The 23,777-nt window shown below is 44.3% G+C and overlaps 1 protein-coding gene across 1 annotated transcript in view; it reads right to left on the bottom strand.

Moving 5' to 3' along the window:
- The window catches only part of LOC121568415 (protogenin B-like), a 45,642-nt gene extending 24,984 nt beyond the window's left edge, over positions 1 to 20,658 (bottom strand). Inside the window, exons 1-8 of the mRNA XM_041878957.1 lie at positions 20,589 to 20,658; positions 19,549 to 19,848; positions 14,848 to 14,992; positions 13,029 to 13,165; positions 12,641 to 12,821; positions 11,868 to 11,983; positions 4,717 to 4,876; positions 2,581 to 2,828 (exon numbers count right to left, since the gene is read on the bottom strand). Coding sequence (XP_041734891.1) covers positions 2,581 to 2,828; positions 4,717 to 4,876; positions 11,868 to 11,983; positions 12,641 to 12,821; positions 13,029 to 13,165; positions 14,848 to 14,992; positions 19,549 to 19,848; positions 20,589 to 20,658 — 1,357 coding nt within the window. The remainder of the gene's footprint in view (positions 1 to 2,580; positions 2,829 to 4,716; positions 4,877 to 11,867; positions 11,984 to 12,640; positions 12,822 to 13,028; positions 13,166 to 14,847; positions 14,993 to 19,548; positions 19,849 to 20,588) is intronic.
- Between the last annotated feature and the right edge of the window lie 3,119 nt (positions 20,659 to 23,777).

Consider the following 23,777-nt stretch of genomic DNA (forward strand, 5'->3'; position numbering starts at 1 on the left):
TCACTGGGGCCAAGCTTCCTACCATCCAGGACCTCTATACCAGGCAGTGTCAGAGGAAGGCCCTAAAAATTGTCAAAGACTCCAGCCACCCTAGTCATAGACTGTTCTCTCTGCTACCGCACAGCAAGAGGTACCGGAGAGCCAAGTCTAGGTCCAAAAGGCTACTTAACAGCTTCTACCCCCAAGCCATAAGACTCCTGAACAGCTAATCATGGCTACCAGGACTATTTGCATTGTCCCCCCCACCCCACCCCCTCTTTTACGCTGCTGCTACTCTCTGTTTATTATCTATGCATAGTCACTTTAACTCTACCCACATGTACATATTACCTCAATTACCTTGACTAACCTGTGCCCCCGGCACATTGACTCTGTACCGGTACCCCCTGTATATAGCCTCCCTACTGTTATTTTATTTTACTGCTGCTCTTTAATTATGTGTTATTTTTATTTTTTACTTATCTATTTTTAACTTAACTTATTTGTCTTAAAACTGCGTTGTTGGTTAAGGGCTTGTAAGTAAGCATTTCACTGTAATGTCTACACCTGTTGTATTCGCCGCATGTGGCAAATACAATTTGATTTGATTTGATATAGGTTAGAGCGCTGTCTGCCTGTCTGCCTCCATAGCCTGTTGAGGTGGACTGGACTCTGCCCTGTCACTCCTTTCAATACCTTCATTGTGAAGATCAACAAGTTGAACAACAATTTGCAACACTTCTCAGTGACAATTGGTGCCTGTAACATATTGGTACAAAAATAAAACATATTTACATTAAATTATTTGCTGGACAGAAAATATGAATGTATGAAAAAAAAACTATTTCCACAACTCTCCAGTGATTTCTTTAGAACGCCCACATAGCAAACTATTTTAATTGTCATCATGTTTTAACCAGAAAGTCCCTTGAGATGAATCATCTCTTTTCCTAGAGAGATCAGATAGCTGTGGCTTGTGGACATTCCTTTTGTCATACAGTACCAGTCAAAAGTTTGAACACACCTACTCATGCAAGTGTTTTTCTTTATTTTTACTATTTTCTACATTGTAGAATAATAGTGAAGACATCAAAACTATGAAATAACACAGATGGAATCATGTAGTAACCAGAAAAGTGTTAAACAAATCAAAATATATTTTATATTTGAGATTCTTCAAAGTAGCCACCCTTTGCCTTGATGACACCTTTGCACACTCTTAGCATTCTCTCAACCAGTTTCATGAGGTAGTCACCTGGAATGCATTTCAATTAACAGGTGTGCCTTGTTAAAAGTTAATTTGTGGAATTTCTTTCCTTCTTAATACGTTTGAGCCAATCAGTTGTGTTGTGACAAGGTAGGGGTGGTATACAGAAGATAGCCCTATTTGGTAAAAGACCAAGTCCATATTATGGCAAGAACAGCTCAAATAAGCAAAGAGAAATTACAGTCCATCATTATTTTAAGACACGAAGGTCAGTCAATACGGAACATTTCAATAACTTTTAAAGTTTCTTCAAGTGCAGTCGCAAAAATCATCAAGCGCTATGAAGAAACTGGCTCTCATGAGGACAAGCCACAGGAATGACCCAGAGTTACCTCTGCTACAGACGATAAGTTCATTAGAGTTACCAGCCTCAGAAATTGCAGCCCAAATAAATGCTTCACAGAGTTCAAGTAACAGACACATCTCAACATCTGTTCAGAGGAGACTGTGTGAATCAGGCCTTCATGGTCGAATTGCTGCAAAGAAACCACTACTAAAGGACAATGACCCAAAACACACCTCCAGGCTGTGTAAGGGCTATTTGACCAAGGAGAGTGATGGAGTGCTGCATCAGATGACCTGGCCTCCACAATCACCCGACCTCAACCCAATTGAGATAGTTTGGGATGAGTTGGACTGCAGAGTGAAGGAAAAGCAGCCAACAAGTGCTCAGCATACGTGGGAACTCCTTCAAGACTAGTGGAAAAGCATTCCAGGTGAAGCTGGTTGAGAGAATGCCAAGAGTGTGCAAAGCTGTCATCAAGGTAAAGGGTGGAAACTTTGAAGAATCTCAAATATAAAATATATTTTGATTTGTTGAACACTTTTTTGGTTACTATATGATTCCATATGTGTTATTTCATCGTTTTGATGTCTTCACTATTATTCTACAATGTAGAAAATAGTCAAAATAAAGAAAACCCTTGAATGAGTAGGTGTGTCCAAACTTTTGACTGGTACTGTATATTCTGTAAGATGACATGCTAATTCCTCCCTGTCTTTACTCCTGCCTTCAGCCTTCATGTAGTGTACAGAGTATGTGATGACTTTGTCAGCATTATACAGATGTAGGATCTTAATTTGATCACTATTTTGTTGCTGAGAATTTTGCTATGTTTTTTAGGTTTAAAAAGGCTTCTAAAGTTTGTAATTTCCACTTGATTTGCCCTAACGAAAAATGTATCAACACCTACAAAAATTTCCATTAATTAGAATCCACATAATAATTTGCTGCAGGATTATTTTCCTGCTGTAGCAAACTGACTCAAATTAAGATCCTACATCTGTAATAAGACATTATAAAAGCTCATACATGCTTATAACAATTAATTTACCCTCAGCCTTCATGTAGTGTACAGAGTAAGCGATGACTTTGTCAGCGTTGTAGATGGGTCTCTCCCAGGCCAATAGGATGGCTGAGGAGGAGACGGTTTCAGCGCGGATGTTCCTGGGCGCGCTGGGCCGGTCCTCGGACATCACCACGATGAGGCGCGCCAGGGACAGAACACTGCCCTGTTCGTTCTCCGCCACACACTGGTAGATGGCATCATCCTCCTGGGTGATCTGAGTGATAACCAGTTTACTGTGGAGGGAAATAGAGAATTAGTGAACAACGGGTACAATCAGGAAATGGGGGGAATTTTTTCTCCCAATTCGCCTGTATACAGTTTTTATTATGTGATTAGGCTTTGCTCAAATTTATTGTAGGGCACTATTACTACAATCTGTTCTTGTTATACTGAAACTGTGAAGTTTTCTAATTTAAAAGAAAATCAAATAGCTACAGTGAGGGAAAAAAGTATTTGATCCCCTGCTGATTTTGTACTTTTGCCCACTGACAAAGAAATGATCAGTCTATAATTTTAATGGTAGGTTTATTTGAACAGTGAGAGACAGAATAACAACAAAAAAATCCAGAAAAACGCATGTCAAAAATGTTATAAATTGATTTGCATTTTAATGAGGGAAATAAGTATTTGACCCCTCTGCAAAACATGACTTAGTACTTGGTGGCAAAACCCTTGTTGGCAATCCCAGAGGTCAGACGTTTCTTGTAGTTGGCCACCAGGTTTGCACACATCTCAGGAGGGATTTTGTCCCACTCCTCTTTGCAGATCTTCTCCAAGTCATTAAGGTTTCGAGGCTGACGTTTGGCAATTCGAACCTTCAGCTCCCTCCACAGATTTTCTATGGGATTAAGGTCTGGAGACTGGCTAGGCCACTCCAGGACCTTAATGTGCTTCTTCTTAAGCCACTCCTTTGTTGCCTTGGCCGTGTGTTTTGGGTCATTGTCATGCTGGAATACCCATCCACGACCCATTTTCAATGCCCTGGCTGAGGGAAGGAGGTTCTCACCCAAGATTTGATGGTACGTGGCCCCGTCCATCGTCCCTTTCATGCAGAGAAGTTGTCCTGTCCCCTTAGCAGAAAAACACCCCCAAAGCATAATGTTTCCACCTCCATGTTTGACGGTTGTGATGGTGTTCTTGGGGTCATAGGCAGCATTCCTCCTCCTCCAAACACGGCAAGTTGAGTTGATAACAAAGAGCTCCATTTTGGTCTCATCTGACCACAACACTTTCACCCAGTTCTCCTCTGAATCATTCAGATGTTCATTGGCAAACTTCAGATAGGCATGTATATGTGCTTTCTTGAGCAGGGGGACCTTGCGGGCGCTGCAGGATTTCAGTCCTTCATGGCGTAGTGTGTTACCAATTGTTTTCTTGGTGACTATGGTCCCAGCTGCCTTGAGATCATTGACAAGATCCTCCCGTGTAGTTCTGGGCTGATTCCTCACTGTTCTCATGATCATTGCAACTCCACGAGGTGAGATTTTGCATGGAGCCCCAGGCCGAGGGAGATTGACAGTTCTTTTGTGTTTCTTCCATTTGCGAATAATCGCACCAACTGTTGTCACCTTCTCACCAAGCTGCTTGGCGATGGTTTTGTAGCCCATTCAAGCCTTGTGTAGGTCTACAATCTTGTCCCTGACTTCCTTGGAGAGCTCTTTGGTCTTGGCCATGGTGGAGAGTTTGGAATCTGTTTGATTGATTGCTTCTGTGGACAGGTGTCTTTTATACAGGTAACAAGCTGAGATTAGGAGCACTCCCTTTAAGAGTGTGCTCCTAATCTCAGCTCGTTACCTGTATAAAAGACACCTGGGAGCCAGAAATCTTTCTGATTGAAAGCGGGTCAAATACTTATTTCCCTCATTAAAATGAAAATCAATTTATAACATTTTTGACATGCGTTTTTCTGGATTTTTTTGTTGTTATTCTGTCTCTCACTGTTCAAATAAACCTACCATTAAAATTATAGACTGATCATTTCTTTGTCAGTGGGCAAACGTACAAAATCAGCAGGGGATCAAATACTTTTTTCCCTCACTGTAAATCTATTTTGATTTGTTTAGGGATAAGTGCTGAATTTTCTAATATGTTTAATAAGGTGTAATAAAGTTAAGGTTCTACCTGTTGTACATCTTGATCCTGCCGTTCAGGTGCACCTCCTCTCCGTTCTTCAGCCAGGTGATGCGAGGTGGGGGCACGCCCTGAGCCTGGCACATGAAACGGGCAGTGCCAGCCCTGGGACGGGTCTGGCTCTCTGGCCTCTCCACCATGGACGGAGGCTCTGGAGGGACATAACAACGGGTAGATGAGGTTAGTTTCCCCCTTTAACAGGTAGATGAGGTTAGTTTCCCCCTTTAGCGGGTAGATGAGGTTAGTTTCCCCCTTTAACAGGTAGATGAGGTTAGTTTCCCCCTTTAGTGGGTAGATGAGGTTAGTTTCCCCCTTTAGTGGGTAGATGAGGTTAGTTTCCCCCTTTAGTGGGTAGATGAGGTTAGTTTCCCCCTTTAGCGGGTAGATGAGGTTAGTTTCCCCCTTTAGCGGGTAGATGAGGTTAGTTTGCCCCTTTAGCGGGTAGATGAGGTTAGTTTCACCCTTTAGCGGGTAGATGAGGTTAGTTTCCCCCTTTAGCGGGTAGATGAGGTTAGTTTCCCCCTTTAGCGGGTAGATGAGGTTAGTTTCCCCCTTTAGCGGGTAGATGAGGTTAGTTTCCCCCTTTAGCGGGTAGATGAGGTTAGTTTCCCACTTTAACGGGTAGATGAGGTTAGTTTCCCCCTTTAGCGGGTAGATGACGTTAGTTTCCCACTTTAACGGGTAGATGAGGTTAGTTTCCCGCTTTAATGGGTAGATGAGGTTAGTTTCCCCCTTTAGTTTCCTGCTTTAATGGATAGATGAGGTTAGTTTCCCCCTTTAGTTTCCCGCTTTATGGGTAGATTAGATTAGTTTCCCCCTTTAACGGGTAGATGAAGTTAGTTTCCCCCTTTAGTTTCCTGCTTTAACTGGTAGATGAGGTTAGTTTCCCCCTTTAGTTTCCCGCTTTAGTGGGTAGATGAGGTTAGTTTCCCCCTTTAGTTTCCCCCTTTAACGGGTAGATGAGGTTAGTTTCCCCCTTTAGTTTCCTGCTTTAACAGGTAGATGAGGTTATTTTCACCCTGCAGTTTCCCCCTTTAACAGGTAGATGAGGCTAGTTTCCCCCTTTAACTGGTAGATGAGGTTAGTTTCCCCCTTTAACGGGTAGATGAGGTTAGTTTCCCCGTTTAACGGGTAGATGAGGTCAGTTCCCCCCTTTAACAGGTAGATGAGGTTAGTTTCTCCCTTTAACGGGTAGATGAGGTTAGTTTCCCCCTTTAACAGGTAGATGAGGTTAGTTTCCCCCTTTAACAGGTATATGACGTTAGTTTCCCCCTTTAACAGGTAGATGAGGTTAGTTTCCCGCTTTAGTTTCCCCCTTTAACGGGTAAATGAGGTTAGTTTCCCCCTTCAACGGGTAGATGATGTTAGTTTCCCCCTTTAACAGGTATATGACGTTAGTTTCCCCCTTCAACGGGTAGATGAGGTTAGTTTCCCCCTTTAACAGGTAGATGATGTTAGATTCCCCCTTTAGTTTCTCCCTTCAAGGGGTAGATGAGGTTAGTTTCCCCTTTAACAGGTAGATGAGGTTAGTTTCCCCTTTAACGGGTAGATGAGGTTAGTTTCCCCTTTAACAGGTAGATGAGGTTAGTTTCCCCCTTTAACGGGTAGATGAGGTTAGTTTCCCCCTTTAACGGGTAGATGAGGTTAGTTTCCCCCTTTAACAGGTAGATGAGGTTAGATTCCCCCTTTAACGGGTAGATGAGGTTAGTTTCCCCCTTTAACAGGTAGATGATGTTAGATTCCCCCTTTAAGTTCCCCCTTTAACAGGTAGATGAGGTTAGTTCCCCCTTTAACAGGTAGATGAGGTTAGTTTCCCCTTTAACGGGTAGATGAGGTTAGTTTCCCCCTTTAGTTTCTCCCTTCAAGGGGTAGATGAGGTTAGTTTCCCCCTTTAACAGGTAGATGAGGTTAGTTTCCCCCTTTAACGGGTAGATGAGGTTAGTTTCCCCTTTAACAGGTAGATGAGGTTAGTTTCCCCCTTTAACGGGTAGATGAGGTTAGTTTCCCCTTTAACAGGTAGATGAGGTTAGTTTCCCCTTTAACAGGTAGATGAGGTTAGTTTCCCCCTTTAACGGGTAGATGAGATTAGTTTCCCCCTTTAACGGGTAGATGAGGTTAGTTTCCCCTTTAGTTTCCCCCTTTAACGGGTAGATGAGGTTAGTTTCCCCCTTTAACAGGTAGATGAGGTTAGTTTCCCCCTTTAACGGGTAGATGAGGTTAGTTTCCCCCTTTAACGGGTAGATGAGGTTAGTTTTCCCCTTTAACGGGTAGATGAGGTTAGTTTCCCCCTTTAACGGGTAGATGAGGTTAGTTTCCCCTTTAACAGGTAGATGAGGTTAGTTTCCCCCTTTAACGGGTAGATGAGGTTAGTTTCCCCTTTAACAGGTAGATGAGGTTAGTTTCCCCCTTTAACGGGTAGATGAGGTTAGTTTCCCCTTTAACAGGTAGATGAGGTTAGTTTCCCCCTTTAACGGGTAGATGAGGTTAGTTTCCCCCTTTAACAGGTAGATGAGGTTAGTTTCCCCTTTAACGGGTAGATGAGGTTAGTTTCCCCTTTAACAGGTAGATGAGGTTAGTTTCCCCCTTTAACGGGTAGATGAGGTTAGTTTCCCCCTTTAACGGGTAGATGAGGTTAGTTTCCCCCTTTAACGGGTAGATGAGGTTAGTTTCCCCTTTAACAGGTAGATGAGGTTAGTTTCCCCCTTTAACGGGTAGATGAGGTTAGTTTCCCCCTTTAACAGGTAGATGAGGTTAGTTTCCCCTTTAACAGGTAGATGAGGTTAGTTTCCCCCTTTAACGGGTAGATGAGATTAGTTTCCCCTTTAACAGGTAGATGAGGTTAGTTTCCCCCTTTAGTTTCCCCCTTTAACGGGTAGATGAGGTTAGTTTCCCCCTTTAACGGGTAGATGAGGTTAGTTTCCCCTTTAACGGGTAGATGAGGTTAGTTTCCCCTTTAACAGGTAGATGAGGTTAGTTTCCCCCTTTAACGGGTAGATGAGGTTAGTTTCCCCCTTTAACGGGTAGATGAGGTTAGTTTCCCCCTTTAACGGGTAGATGAGGTTAGTTTCCCCTTTAACAGGTAGATGAGGTTAGTTTCCCCTTTAACAGGTAGATGAGGTTAGTTTCCCCCCTTTAACAGGTAGATGAGGTTAGTTTCCCCCCTTTAACAGGTAGATGAGGTTAGTTTCCCCCTTTAACGGGTAGATGAGGTTAGTTTCCCCTTTAACAGGTAGATGAGGTTAGTTTCCCCTTTAACGGGTAGATGAGGTTAGTTTCCCCTTTAACAGGTAGATGAGGTTAGTTTCCCCCTTTAACGGGTAGATGAGGTTAGTTTCCCCCTTTAACGGGTAGATGAGGTTAGTTTCCCCCTTTAACAGGTAGATGAGGTTAGATTCCCCCTTTAACGGGTAGATGAGGTTAGTTTCCCCCTTTAACAGGTAGATGATGTTAGATTCCCCCTTTAAGTTCCCCCTTTAACAGGTAGATGAGGTTAGTTCCCCCTTTAACAGGTAGATGAGGTTAGTTTCTCCTTTAACGGGTAGATGAGGTTAGTTTCCCCTTTAACAGGTAGATGAGGTTAGTTTCCCCCTTTAACGGGTAGATGAGGTTAGTTTCCCCTTTAACAGGTAGATGAGGTTAGTTTCCCCCTTTAACGGGTAGATGAGGTTAGTTTCCCCCTTTAACAGGTAGATGAGGTTAGTTTCCCCTTTAACAGGTAGATGAGGTTAGTTTCCCCCTTTAACGGGTAGATGAGATTAGTTTCCCCTTTAACGGGTAGATGAGGTTAGTTTCCCCCTTTAGTTTCCCCCTTTAACGGGTAGATGAGGTTAGTTTCCCCTTTAACAGGTAGATGAGGTTAGTTTCCCCCTTTAACGGGTAGATGAGGTTAGTTTCCCCCTTTAACGGGTAGATGAGGTTAGTTTCCCCCTTTAGTTTCCCCCTTTAACGGGTAGATGAGGTTAGTTTCCCCTTTAACAGGTAGATGAGGTTAGTTTCCCCCTTTAACGGGTAGATGAGGTTAGTTTCCCCCTTTAACGGGTAGATGAGGTTAGTTTCCCCCTTTAACGGGTAGATGAGGTTAGTTTCCCCTTTAACAGGTAGATGAGGTTAGTTTCCCCCTTTAACGGGTAGATTAGGTTAGTTTCCCCCTTTAACGGGTAGATGAGGTTAGTTTCCCCCTTTAGTTTCTCCCTTCAAGGGGTAGATGAGGTTAGTTTCCCCTTTAACAGGTAGATGAGGTTAGTTTCCCCCTTTAACGGGTAGATGAGGTTAGTTTCCCCTTTAACAGGTAGATGAGGTTAGTTTCCCCCTTTAACGGGTAGATGAGGTTAGTTTCCCCCTTTAACAGGTAGATGAGGTTAGTTTCCCCTTTAACAGGTAGATGAGGTTAGTTTCCCCCTTTAACGGGTAGATGAGATTAGTTTCCCCTTTAACGGGTAGATGAGGTTAGTTTCCCCCTTTAGTTTCCCCCTTTAACGGGTAGATGAGGTTAGTTTCCCCTTTAACAGGTAGATGAGGTTAGTTTCCCCCTTTAACGGGTAGATGAGGTTAGTTTCCCCCTTTAACGGGTAGATGAGGTTAGTTTCCCCCTTTAACGGGTAGATGAGGTTAGTTTCCCCTTTAACAGGTAGATGAGGTTAGTTTCCCCCTTTAACGGGTAGATTAGGTTAGTTTCCCCCTTTAACGGGTAGATGAGGTTAGTTTCCCCCTTTAACGGGTAGATGAGGTTAGTTTCTCCTTTAACGGGTAGATGAGGTTAGTTTCCCCTTTAACAGGTAGATGAGGTTAGTTTCCCCCTTTAACGGGTAGATGAGGTTAGTTTCCCCTTTAACAGGTAGATGAGGTTAGTTTCCCCTTTAACAGGTAGATGAGGTTAGTTTCCCCCCTTTAACAGGTAGATGAGGTTAGTTTCCCCCCTTTAACAGGTAGATGAGGTTAGTTTCCCCCTTTAACGGGTAGATGAGGTTAGTTTCCCCTTTAACAGGTAGATGAGGTTAGTTTCCCCTTTAACGGGTAGATGAGGTTAGTTTCCCCTTTAACAGGTAGATGAGGTTAGTTTCCCCCTTTAACGGGTAGATGAGGTTAGTTTCCCCCTTTAACGGGTAGATGAGGTTAGTTTCCCCCTTTAACAGGTAGATGAGGTTAGATTCCCCCTTTAACGGGTAGATGAGGTTAGTTTCCCCCTTTAACAGGTAGATGATGTTAGATTCCCCCTTTAAGTTCCCCCTTTAACAGGTAGATGAGGTTAGTTCCCCCTTTAACAGGTAGATGAGGTTAGTTTCCCCTTTAACGGGTAGATGAGGTTAGTTTCCCCCTTTAGTTTCTCCCTTCAAGGGGTAGATGAGGTTAGTTTCCCCTTTAACAGGTAGATGAGGTTAGTTTCCCCCTTTAACGGGTAGATGAGGTTAGTTTCCCCTTTAACAGGTAGATGAGGTTAGTTTCCCCCTTTAACGGGTAGATGAGGTTAGTTTCCCCCTTTAACAGGTAGATGAGGTTAGTTTCCCCTTTAACAGGTAGATGAGGTTAGTTTCCCCCTTTAACGGGTAGATGAGATTAGTTTCCCCTTTAACGGGTAGATGAGGTTAGTTTCCCCCTTTAACGGGTAGATGAGGTTAGTTTCCCCTTTAACAGGTAGATGAGGTTAGTTTCCCCCTTTAACGGGTAGATGAGGTTAGTTTCCCCCTTTAACGGGTAGATGAGGTTAGTTTCCCCCTTTAACAGGTAGATGAGGTTAGTTTCCCCCTTTAACAGGTAGATGAGGTTAGTTTCCCCCTTTAACGGGTAGATGAGGTTAGTTTCCCCCTTTAACGGGTAGATGAGGTTAGTTTCCCCCTTTAACGGGTAGATGAGGTTAGTTTCCCCTTTAACGGGTAGATGAGGTTAGTTTCCCCTTTAACAGGTAGATGAGGTTAGTTTCCCCCTTTAACGGGTAGATGAGGTTAGTTTCCCCTTTAACAGGTAGATGAGGTTAGTTTCCCCCTTTAACGGGTAGATGAGGTTAGTTTCCCCTTTAACAGGTAGATGAGGTTAGTTTCCCCCTTTAACGGGTAGATGAGGTTAGTTTCCCCTTTAACAGGTAGATGAGGTTAGTTTCCCCTTTAACGGGTAGATGAGGTTAGTTTCCCCTTTAACAGGTAGATGAGGTTAGTTTCCCCCTTTAACGGGTAGATGAGGTTAGTTTCCCCCTTTAACGGGTAGATGAGGTTAGTTTCCCCCTTTAACGGGTAGATGAGGTTAGTTTCCCCTTTAACAGGTAGATGAGGTTAGTTTCCCCCTTTAACGGGTAGATGAGGTTAGTTTCCCCCTTTAACAGGTAGATGAGGTTAGTTTCCCCTTTAACAGGTAGATGAGGTTAGTTTCCCCCTTTAACGGGTAGATGAGATTAGTTTCCCCTTTAACAGGTAGATGAGGTTAGTTTCCCCCTTTAGTTTCCCCCTTTAACGGGTAGATGAGGTTAGTTTCCCCCTTTAACGGGTAGATGAGGTTAGTTTCCCCTTTAACGGGTAGATGAGGTTAGTTTCCCCCTTTAACAGGTAGATGAGGTTAGATTCCCCCTTTAACGGGTAGATGAGGTTAGTTTCCCCCTTTAACAGGTAGATGAGGTTAGTTTCCCCCTTTAACGGGTAGATGAGGTTAGTTTCCCCTTTAACAGGTAGATGAGGTTAGTTTCCCCTTTAACGGGTAGATGAGGTTAGTTTCCCCCTTTAACAGGTAGATGAGGTTAGTTTCCCCCTTTAACGGGTAGATGAGGTTAGTTTCCCCTTTAACAGGTAGATGAGGTTAGTTTCCCCCTTTAACGGGTAGATGAGGTTAGTTTCCCCCTTTAACGGGTAGATGAGGTTAGTTTCCCCCCTTTAACAGGTAGATGAGGTTAGTTTCCCCCTTTAACGGGTAGATGAGGTTAGTTTCCCCCTTTAACAGGTAGATGAGGTTAGTTTCCCCCTTTAACAGGTAGATGAGGTTAGTTTCCCCCTTTAACGGGTAGATGAGGTTAGTTTCCCCCCTTTAACAGGTAGATGAGGTTAGTTTCCCCCTTTAACAGGTAGATGAGGTTAGTTTCCCCTTTAACGGGTAGATGAGGTCAGTATCGACTGAGCAGGCTTATTCTGTGTGCTGGAAATGTACCCAAGTAGTGTACCCACCTAGCACGGTGAGGTTGGCAGCAGCGGTGGTGTAGTTGCGTGTTCCTGGTGTGGTGGCTCTACAGAGGTAGACTCCACCGTGCTGAGGCTTCACATCACTGATCAACAGGTTCCCACTGACGGAACACATCAAACTTGACTTACACATTTGAAACACACTTTACCGTGAAACACACTTTACCGTGAAACACACTTTACCGTGAAACACACTTTACCGTGAAACACACTTTAACGTGAAACACACTTTACAGTTAAAACAGCACCATAGAAAAACGAAATAACGTAAAACCCAACAGATATCTAAAATAATACTAATACAGCCACTGATTAAAGGCCAAGCTAAGGGCCGGGCGCCTGCAGGCTGACCCCGGTCGTCAGCTGAACGGTGTTTCCTCCGGCACACTGGTGCAACTGGCTTCCCGGTTAAGCGGTGCGGGTGTAAAGAAGCGTGGTTTTGCGGGTCATGTTTTTCCGAAAGGACGCGTGACTCGACCTTCGCCTCTCCCGAGCCCGTTGGGGAGTTGCAGCGATGAGATCGTAATTGGATCGCAATTGGATATCATGTAATTGGGGAGAAAAAGGGGTTAAAAACATAAAATATAATTTAAGAAAAAAGGCCAAGCTAAATAGGATGGTCATTATGGCCTTATATAGGTAGGTATTATAGTCAGCCATGAACGAAGTCAACAGCAGTATTGGGTAACGTCAGATCGCTGATCGCTCAGTTTAAGCGTGATTTAAAAACATCCATGGTGTCTGTTCGCCCCTCTTACCTGCCCAGCACCCTGGCATTGTGCACGTCAATGGGTTTACTGTCGGCTCGGCTCCAGGATATGATGGGTCTGGGGTTGCCCGTAGCAATACACTCCAGAACCACAGTGTGGTGGAGGGACACCGTCACATTCTGGGGGCCCGCTATGATCCGGGGCCTCTGACGGGGCTTAGGGCCAACACCTGAAACAGATAGGAAGACCAAGACACATGTCTAATAAGTATTAAAGCAATAACAATGTTGCTCTGTACATGTGTATGGAAATATACAAGGAAGTGGAGGTATGATACAGCTGTCCATAGGAGAAATACACAGATTGGCTAAAGGAAGCTGTGGCTTCTCATACAGCGATTTAATAAATGTGGTGTTGACAGTTTATTCTCAAACACCTGGTTTGATAACGGAGAGCGTTGCCTCGCTGCTCTTGACGCGGTTGCCGATGTTGGTGGCCACACAGCGGTACTTCCCAGCATCCTCTAGTTGGACGTTTTGAATCTGGAGAACTCCGTTGGGCAGGACTGTGATTCTAGAGAGACATGGTATGGACAGTGATGGTTAGTACCAGGACCTGATAGAACAGTATAATGGATAGTGATGGTTAGTACCAGGACTTGACAGAACAGTATAATGCATAGTGATGGTTAGTACATGATAGAACAGTATAATGGATAGTGATGGTTAGTACCAGGACTTGATAGAACAGTATAATGGATAGTGATGGTTAGTACCAGGACTTGACAGAACAGTATAATGGATAGTGATGGTTAGTACATGATAGAACAGTATAATGCATAGTGATGGTTAGTACATGATAGAACAGTATAATTCTCATCGACGGGGCTGTAGTGGAACAGGTTGAGAGCTTCAAGTTCCTTGGTGTCCACATCACCAACGAACTATCATGGTCCAAACACACCAAGACAGTCGTGAAGAGGGCACGACAAAGCCTATTCCCCCTCAGGAGACTAAAAAGATTTGGCATGGGTCCTCAGATCCTCAAAAAATTCTACAGCTGCACCATCGAGAGCATCCTGACTGGTTGCATCACCGCCTGGTATGGCAACTGCTTGGCCTCCGACCGCAAGGCACTACAGAGGGTAGTGCGTACGGCCCAGTACATCACTGGGGCAAAGCTTCCTGCCATCCAGGACCTCTATACCAGGCGGTGTCAGAGGAAGGCCCTCAAAATTGTCAAAGACTCCAGCCACCCTAGTCATAGACTGTTCTCTCTGCTACCGCACGGCAAGCGGTACCGGAGTGCCAAGTCTAGGTCCAAAAGACTTCTCAACAGCTTCTACCCCAAGCCATAAGACTCCTGAACAGCTAATCATGGCTACCCGGACTATTTGCACTGCCCCCCCCACCCCATCCTTTTTACGCTGCTGCTACTCTGTTAAGTATTTATGCATAGTCACTTTAACTCTACCCACATGTACATATTACCTCAACTACCTCAACTAGCCGGTGCCCCCCGCACATTGACTCTGCAACGGTACCCCCTGTATATATAGCCTCCCTACTGTCACTTTATTTTACTTCTGCTCTTTTTTCTCAACACTTTTTTGTTGTTGTTTTATTCTTACTTTTTTTGTTTAAAATAAATGCACTGTTGGTTAAGGGCTGTAAGTAAGCATTTCACTGTAATGTCTGCACCTGTTGTATTCGGCGCATGTGACCAATAACATTTGATTTGATTTGATTTGGTTAGTACCAGGACTTGACATAACAGTATAATGGATAGTGATGGTTAGTACATGATAGAACAGTATAATGCATAGTGATGGTTAGTACCAGGACCTGACAGAACAGTATAATGGATAGTGATGGTTAGTACCAGGACCTGACAGAACAGTATAATGGATAGTGATGGTTAGTACCAGGACTTGACAGAACAGTATAATGGATAGTGATGGTTAGTACGTGACAGAACAGTATAAACACAACCCCAAAAAGCAATGAGATTCAGATAAAATCAAGAGACAGAGGTGGTCTTGTATATTGAATTGTACCACAGCATAACATGTAACATATCAATACTATACTAGTATGATTTGAAAAAACGAAAAAAGAGACATCTATGAGTGGAATGACAAATGCTTCTCGACCACAGCTCGTGTAGGAAAGCCCCGTCCAGCTGCAGACCCTAAACATCGCTCGTAGAACCTTTTACAATTAAACACATTTTGCCCCGATATTCCTACACTGTACCTGTCTGTCTCCAGCGGAAGTGTGCTTTGGTCTAGCTCCCAGGTGACGCTGGCAGGAGGGTCAGAGGTCACCTGACAGCTGAACCTGGCCACGGAACCCTCAGTCACCTCCAAAGGGATGGGATGCACCACGAACGGTGAGATATCTGGAACAGAAAGACCAATTAGCTGTGGGACACAACACACAGACTGGCCAAAGGAAGCAGTGGTTACTGCGTTTAGTATTGACTCTCCATAAGGCCCAATGTATTTCTGCCCACAAGGCAGAGCTGCCCTTAGAACATGATAGAATAAGGAAAACTCCAATCGGATGATATGCAGTCATAGATGTGTAGAATAACCAGGTAGTTAGCTTAGTGGTTAAGAGAGCAGGTAGCTTAGTGGTTAAGAGTGTTGTGCCAGTAACTGAAAGGTCGCTGGTTCTAATCCCCGAGCCGACTAGGTGAAAAATCTGTCGATGTGCCCTTGAGCAAGGCACTTAACCCTAATTGCGCCTGTAAGTCGCTCTGGATAAGAGCGTCTGCTAAATGACTAAAATGTTTATGAGTTCTTGGTGCAACATATTCAAATTTATTTATTTAACCAGGTGAGGCAGTTAAGAACAAATGACTGACTGGAAGGCCTGTAGGCCTAACCATGAAAAGGTTTATTTTATGAACTTGTTATCAAGTGTTTCACAAAACGACTTCATTGATTTCAACAACTTGCTTGGAATTTGAATATTCAGCTTTCAATCTATAGTTTGAAGAGAGGAGGTCAAGTGTGTCAAACCCTGATGGTGAGAAATGTGATCTGAACCCATGAGGGAGTTTGGCACATCCCAGCCACCATGATTTTGTCTTTGAGCCAATCAGCTGTGCAGCTGGCCAGCTGTTCGGATCAATAGACCAATCAATATACCAATCAATAGATCAATGGGAGAATGGCATTGAATGATGCATGGTCATAAATCAACACTAATCAGGAGATAAGGCTTTAAGACTGCAGATAGATGAAGGAGGAGGAGGAGGAGGAGGAGGAGGAGGAGGAGGCAGAGGAAGAGGAGGAGGAGGAGGAGGAGGAGGAGGAAGAAGAGGAGGAGGAGGAGGAGGAGGAAGAGGAGGAGGAGGAGGAGGAAGACAGGAGGAGGAGGAGGAGGAAGAGGAGGAGGAGGAAGCCAGGAGGAGGAGGAGGAGGAAGACAGGAGGAGGAGGAGGAGGAAGAGGAGGAGGAGGAGGAAGACAGGAGGAGGAGGAGGAGGAGGAGGAGGAGGAGGAGGAAGACAGGAGGAGGAGGAGGAGGAGGAGGAAGACAGGAGGAGGAGGAGGAAGACAGGAGGAAGAGGAGGAAGACAGGAGGAAGAGGGGGAGGAGGAAGAGGAGGAGGAGGAGGATAAATACAAATAGTAAAAGTATGATTATGATTTATCACAGAGATCTTCAATAATGATTCATCACAGACATCTTCAATAATGATTCATCACAGACATCTTCAGTAATGATTCATCACAGAGATCTTCAATAATGAATACTAGAAGGATCTGTCTGCCTGACCGTTGAGTACATAATACATACACAATACCATGTTAAAAACCCCAGTCACAGGACCAGGTCAATACCATGTTAAAGACCCCAGTCACAGGACCAGGTCAATACCATGTTAAAGACCCCAGTCACAGGACCAGGTCAATACCATGTTAAAAACCCCAGTCACAGGACCAGGTCAATACCATGTTAAAGACCCCCAGTCACAGGACCAGGTCAATACCATGTTAAAGACCCCCAGTCACAGGACCAGGTCAATACCATGTTAAAGACCCCCAGTCACAGGACCAGGTCAATACCATGTTAAAGACCCCAGTCACAGGACCAGGTCAATACCATGTTAAAGACCCCAGTCACAGGACCAGGTCAATACCATGTTAAAGAAAATCAATGACTAGTTTCTCCTATTAAAGTCAACATTAAAATGTTGCTCTAAAGCAGATTTGAATTAAAGATATTTCCTTTTTAATTTGAAGCCTAACAAGGACACCAATATTGTACACAAATAACAGCTAACCCTAACGTGGAGAAGGTCATCCTTGCCCTGGATTGGATAGAAAGGAAACGCCAGCATATGTTGCCAAGAGAGCTGCCTTCCTCATTGCATATGATAATCAACTAAATCTCTTATTTAAAAAATCAAGTTTAACAGCAGAAACATCTTGAAAACAATCGCACCATGATGGCATGTAGGCCTAGGTCCCCACCACACTGGGCCTTGTTAACATGATCTAATGTCCATCTAGCTAATCTCCACCCATAGATAAGGCGCCGAAGCCATCCTCTCTGGTGGGGGTTTCTGCCGGTGGTTGGGGTCAACCACGTTGGGGGCGTGGCCTGAGCAGCAGACTACTCCGCCCAGCCCAACCTAGCTCTGTCGTAAACAGCAGATTAACGGACAGGTCAGACTGCACAAAGGTTCCCTTAGAGAGGTCAGGGTTCACCCCAGCCCCCCTGTCCATTCAATTTCAGCCCAAATTGGGGGGAGACCCGGTCGGATCAAAGACTGTTATCAGTCTGGTCAGCTATTGTCTACCAAAAAACTTGCATATACTAATGCTTCACGTTTTTTGTTAGTTGTTTATATTTCGAATATGAAACAATGTTGCTCTAGTATGACTGTAAAGCTGAGGATGTCGTGTGATGTCATAGAGCATGTTGCTACTGCAGGTGCCATAACACTGACTGTTGTTAAACTGAAACCGGACGCAATAAACATCACATTCACATTTACGTCATTTAGCAGACGCTCTTATCCAGAGCGACTTACAAATTGGTGCATTCACCTTATAGCCAGTGGGATAACCACTTTACAATATGTTTATTTTTTTATTTTTTTTATTTTTATATATATATATTATTATTTTTTCTCCACAGAACTCTTGTGGCTTTCCTTTCCTTTCCTGAGCTTTTTTCAAATGTTTGAGAGGAATAACACAACCTAGTCACCCACTTGACAGATCGGGCCTAGCCTATAGATACGTAGAACAATAGAGTTGCCCTTGACACAGATAGTGAGTGTGGGAGAGGCCAGCGACCGGAGAGCCGCTGAAAGGACCAATGACGGACTAGTGACAGGACAGAGGACAGCAGGACAGGGCAACCTCCGGCCACAGCACGGAGCTCAGAGCAGGCGGGCCAGGCGGTGACATCACACAAAGCCTTTCCCATGCACTTCCTTGATCTCTCTGGACCGATGGGGAGCAGCAGAGAGAAAGAGAGAGACGCCCTCCCCCATACAGCTGACCAAGACCTTTAACCCTTCAGGAGCCATACTCATCATTGTCAGATCTAACAACTATTTTCAAGACATCAAATAAACTAAAGCAACATTGATATTGGTGTTGCTTTTGATAAACAAGGAATATGTGATACTTATAATACCCCCCATCCCTAAATGATGTCCTACAGGAAGATAAACCAGACTAAAGTCAAGCCAACCCCTGTGGTTGTGTTTGTAAGAACTGGCCTGGTGATGCTCAATAGGCCAGCTGTCCTGTCCACTGATATGTGGACAAACTAATGCCTTTTCTTTAGGGCCAGTCAGGAACCGTCACGGCCAGTCAGGGCCAGTCAGGGCCAGTCAGGGCCAGTCAGGGCCAGTCAGGGCCAGTCAGGGCCAGTCAGGGCCAGTCAGGGCCAGTCAGGGCCAGTCAGGGCCAGTCAGGGCCAGTCAGGGCCAGACAGGGCCAGTCAGGGCCAGTCAGGGCCAGTCAGGGCCAGTCAGGGCCAGACAGGGCCAGTCAGGGCCAGACAGGGCCAGTCAGGGCCAGTCAGGGCCAGTCAGGGCCAGTCAGGGCCAGTCAGGGCCAGTCAGGGCCAGACAGGGCCAGACAGGGCCAGTCAGGGCCAGTCAGGGCCAGTCAGGGCCAGTCAGGGCCAGTCAGGGCCAGTCAGGGCCAGTCAGGGCCAGTCAGGGCCAGACAGGGCCAGTCAGGGCCAGTCAGGGCCAGTCAGGGCCAGTCAGGGCCAGACAGGGCCAGACAGGGCAGGCCAGACAAAGGGCTAAAAGGTGAAAGGCCTTTGAGAGATTCCTCTGTGTAACAGACCACACCACAGAGAGAGCACTGGTCTACCCTGACAATGCACCAACACAAGAACACGGCAGACTGACTGAACACATTTTCCAGGAAATTGTGTGTAGGCCTGTGTGTGTTTCCATATTACACATATAACCTATTATCCTGAGTATTTTAGTAGCTTTCAGACTGTCCATCAGTACTTCACTGACCCTTAAACAAGTCTATAACTCCACAATAAGCTTTTACCACCAATAAGGATAAGCCTGTACACCTTATAATTTTTACATCTTAGTCATTTAGCAGACACTCTTATCCAGAGTGACTACATACATTTTCATACATTTTTTTTTCTCATACTGGCCCCCCGTGGGAATCGAACCCACAACCCTGGCGTTGCAAGCGCCATGCTCTACCAACTGAGCTACACTGGGCTTGGTCTAATGACATGGAACCTTTACTGAGGAAAGCTTTAGAGGACTTTTCTCAATAACGCGCGTGTGTGTGTGTGTGTGTGTGTGTGTGTGTGTGTGTGTGTGTGTCATTACAAATGTTGTTGTTGTTATTGTTCTGTAGTGTTTGATATACCTTTAAGCTGTATATACATTTCACTGTATGCTTTCCAGTGACACATTCTGTTACCTCATGCTCCATACTTACTTGTGATAGTCAGTCGGGATCTTTGGCTTAACATGGCTCCATATCTATTCTGGGAGAGGCACTGATAGAACCCTTCGTCCGACTCCTCTCCGTCTCTCCTGACCTCAGGTATGTACAGCGAGCCGTTGGGCAGGAACTGGAGCCGCTCGCTCTCCGCTAGCCTGACTCCATTCCTCAGCCATCTGATGATGATGGGAGGCTGTCCGTGAGCCACACAGTCCAGGACCGCTGGATCCCTGGGTATCACTACAACACCACTGGGTTCTGTGATGAAGGAGAGCTCACTGAAACAAAAAACACCTGGAAATGGAAAGGAGAGGGGACCGTTAATGAGATGAAAGGAGGAGGAGAGGAAGACGTTGATATGTCAGGCCTGTCCTGTCAGGTCTGTGGAGTCAGTAAGGGACTCTATTGGGTCCTTATGTATTGCACAATACTTGCATGGTTATCATAGTAGTGTATTATAGCAGTGTATATATTTTAGTGTAACTTTCTCTACCTATTCATGTAATCGTTTCCTTATTTCCTGTCTGTTTGGTCTTGATAAATACATCAAAAACAGAAAGAAAAAGAAATAACTCAGATATGGTGCATAGCCTAGTTATTACCCAGGTTACTTGGTAAACAATACAGTGTTAATGAGACCAAGGAGACACTAAATTGTCCGTTTGAATTTGGAAAAAATCAGTTAATTTGAATATTTTAATGCATGGTCCTGGTCCATGCAGGAATTAACAACTGGACACTGCCCAAAACAATCACAGCCACTCAAGTCAGTCACTCTATTCCTCTAAAAGTAATGCATTTTACACAGAATAGTAGCTTTTTTCCCCTTTTATGTTATAAAATATATTCTTATTCTCGTGCATCCTTTTTTTGCCGGGTATAATATCCGCCCAAAGGTCGTGGCCACATTCTGTGGTCATCTGGTCTGGTACGGTTGATATCTGGTCACACAAACACGGACCTCAAACGCTCTTGCAGTTGCAAATAACTACTGACACATAAAATATACAGAAAAATTAAAACAATTACTTAACCTGATAGTGGAATAAACAAAACAAAAAACAGCAAACAATGCTGGTGTAGATTCCTTTTGAAAATCGCCATTTATTCCGATTGTTCTGTCATTCTATAAAGGAGGACCGCCGTTTCCTATCGTGCTGCGAGCCTCCCCAAATGACCAATGACACCTGGGCTGCAACAACATCTGAGAGGGACTCCGGCTGGGACCCCCTCCCCCTGACGGCGCATGTGCTACTCGAGCCAAGCTTTAATCGATGGGCGCACGTCGTGGGTTTCCACCACAGTCCAGTGGTTCCCAAACTTTGGGGGAGGGGTCGGCCGGGGGCACGGAGGTCGGCAGGGGGGCGTGGAGGCCCCCCCCCCCCCATTTTTTAAATTTAATTAATAATAATATATATATATAATTTTTTTTTTTTAGGAACTCAGTCCCGCTTTAAACTTAAAAGTTGTAATAGTAGAATGCACAAGGTGCAATTTCTATATTGGGTATTGCTTCATCAGTTCCTCTTGTCATGTCAGTCATTGCAGACCTCAGAGAGCTATTTATAACTTGTCAGAAATGTCCAAATCAACTAGCCCAACGTTTTTAGCCCATAGATATTGTTGTAATTTTTTTGTCACTAAAATATCACATGAATACACAATAGACAAGGCCCTGTGTAGCTCAGTTGGTAGAGCATGGCGCTTGCAACGCCAGGGTTGTGGGTTCGATTCCCACGGGGGGCCAGTATGAAAAAAATAAAAAATTAGGCACTCACTAAGTGTAAGCCGCTCTGGATAAGCGCGTCTCCTAAAATGTATAGAATTGCAAGAAAATTATCTTTAAAACTGCAACATTTTATTTGCATCCTATGATGAAATGTGTAGAATTGCAGGAAATAAGCTTTAAACCTTCAAAATTCTCTCCGCCAACAAGAGGGGTGGGAACAGTGTGTGCCATGAACAGTGCTTGTGCCCATAGAAATAGACTTGGCAAGTGTGTACGCGCGTAGGGACGGCCCGGGATGTTCCCCAATGCTGCACCATATTCTATCCAAACAATTGCTGGCAACACCAGATATTTCTTAGATGTGGTTTATAGGTTTAGCTAGCAGTTACCAAGGACCAATGCATTGATACAAAACTGGTGATCAGGTCCCTATATGAAACAGCTGCTCTGTTTGACCATTGAACTTGGTAATTATGAGGAGATATTGATGGCAGCCGGTCAGCTGGCTTCCTGAATGAATTCAGCTGTTGATCCAACCGGCCACCATGGACCTGGAGTGGCTGTGCCTTTTGACAATGGACCCGACCCTTCATCCCTCTACCCATTCAATGACCAATAGGCTCCAGCTGTGAGGTTGAGATCAGCTGTGCTGTGGTCAGCTAAAAATCCCCTCTCTCTCTCTCTCTCTCTCTCTACTCTCTCTCTCTCTCTCTCTCTCTCTCTCTACTCTCTACTTTACACACAGGCAAAGATTAAATTTAGACGTTTTGTCTCACCTTACACTTGAGAAAATAACTTTATTCATTGATTGATTGATTTGTTTTGTTCCCTTTTACCATACCATTGCAAAAAGCTATAGCCTACCCAGTTACAATAAATATCCACTCTACGCATAGGCAAATGAAACATTTGGTCAGAAAACCAAAAGGGATTGTGTCACATTAGGCTATGGCAGAATTAATAAAAAATAAAAAATAATATTTATTTATTTATTCATTTTGTCCACTACAAACATTTGCAAAAGTTACCCACTGGTCAGTTCAACGTCTAGTTTTGATTTACATTTGGTTGAGTTGTCAACTAACCTGAATTCAACGTGAAATACAAAAACATTTCACCATGTCATTGGATTTAGGTTAAAGTGGATTTAGGTTAAAAGTTGATTTTGGTTAAAAGTTGATTTAGGTTAAAAGTTGATTTAGGTTAAAAGTTGGGTGAAAAAAATAAGAAATTATCTTAAGTGGATTACTTTTTTCAAATCCAATCAGTTTTCCACGTTGATTCAACGTCATCACATTGAATTTCTTTGTTGAAATGACATGGAAACAACATTGATTCAACCAGTTTTTGCCCAGTGGGTATATGCTATCCAGTGACCCAATTATTACTGAACAAAAATATAAATGCCACATGTAAAGTGTTGGTCCCATGTTTAATGAGCTGAAATAAAAGATCCCAGAAATCTTCCATGGGCACAAAAAGCTTATTTCTCTCAAATTTTGTGCACTAATTTGTTTACATCCCTGTTAGTGAGCATTTCTCCTTTGCCAGATAATCCATCCACCTGACAGGTGTGGCATATCAAGAAGCTGATTAAACAGCATGATCATTACACAGGTGCAACTTGTGCTGGGGACAATAAAAGGCCACTCTAAAATGTGCAGTTTTGTCACACTACACAATGCCACAGATGTCTCAAGTTTTGAGGGAGCGTGCAATTGGCATGCTGATTGCAGGAATGTCCACCAGAGCTGTTGCCAGAGAATTGAATGTTAATTTCTTTACCATAAGCCGCCTCCAACGTCGTTTAATAGAATTTGTTAGTACGTCCAACCGGCCTCACAACTGCAGACCAAGTGTAACCACGCCAGCCCAGGACCTCCACATCCGGCTTCTTCACCTGCGGGATCGATCGTCTGAGACCAGCCACCCGGACAGTTGATGAAACTGTGGGTTTGCTGAACCCAACAATTTCTGCACAAACTGTCAGAAACCGTCTCAGGGAAGCTCATCTGCGTGCTTGTCGTCCTCACCAGGGTCTTGACCTGACTGCAGTTCGGCGTCGTAACCGATTTGAATGCACAGAGATACCGTGATGAGATCCTGAGGCCCATTGTCGTGCCATTCATCTGCCGCCATCACCTCATGTTTCAGCATGATAATGCACGGCCCCATTCTGTACACAATTCCTGGAAGCTGAAAATATCCCAGTTCTTCCATGGCCTGCATACTCACCAGACGTCCCCCATTGAGCATGTTTGGGATGCTCTGGATCGACATGTATGACAGCGTGTTCCAGTTCCCACCAATATCCAGCAACTTTGCACAACCATTGAAGAGGAGTGGGACAACATTCCACAGGCCACAATCAACAGCCTGATCAACTCTATGCGAAGGAGATGTGTCGTGCTGTATTAGGCAAATGGTGGTCACACCAGATACTGACTGGTTTTCTGATCCACGCCCATAGCTGTTTTATAAGGTATCTGTGACC

The sequence above is a fragment of the Coregonus clupeaformis genome, chromosome 6, assembly GCF_020615455.1.
Source record: "Coregonus clupeaformis isolate EN_2021a chromosome 6, ASM2061545v1, whole genome shotgun sequence".
Classification (NCBI taxonomy): domain Eukaryota; kingdom Metazoa; phylum Chordata; class Actinopteri; order Salmoniformes; family Salmonidae; genus Coregonus; species Coregonus clupeaformis.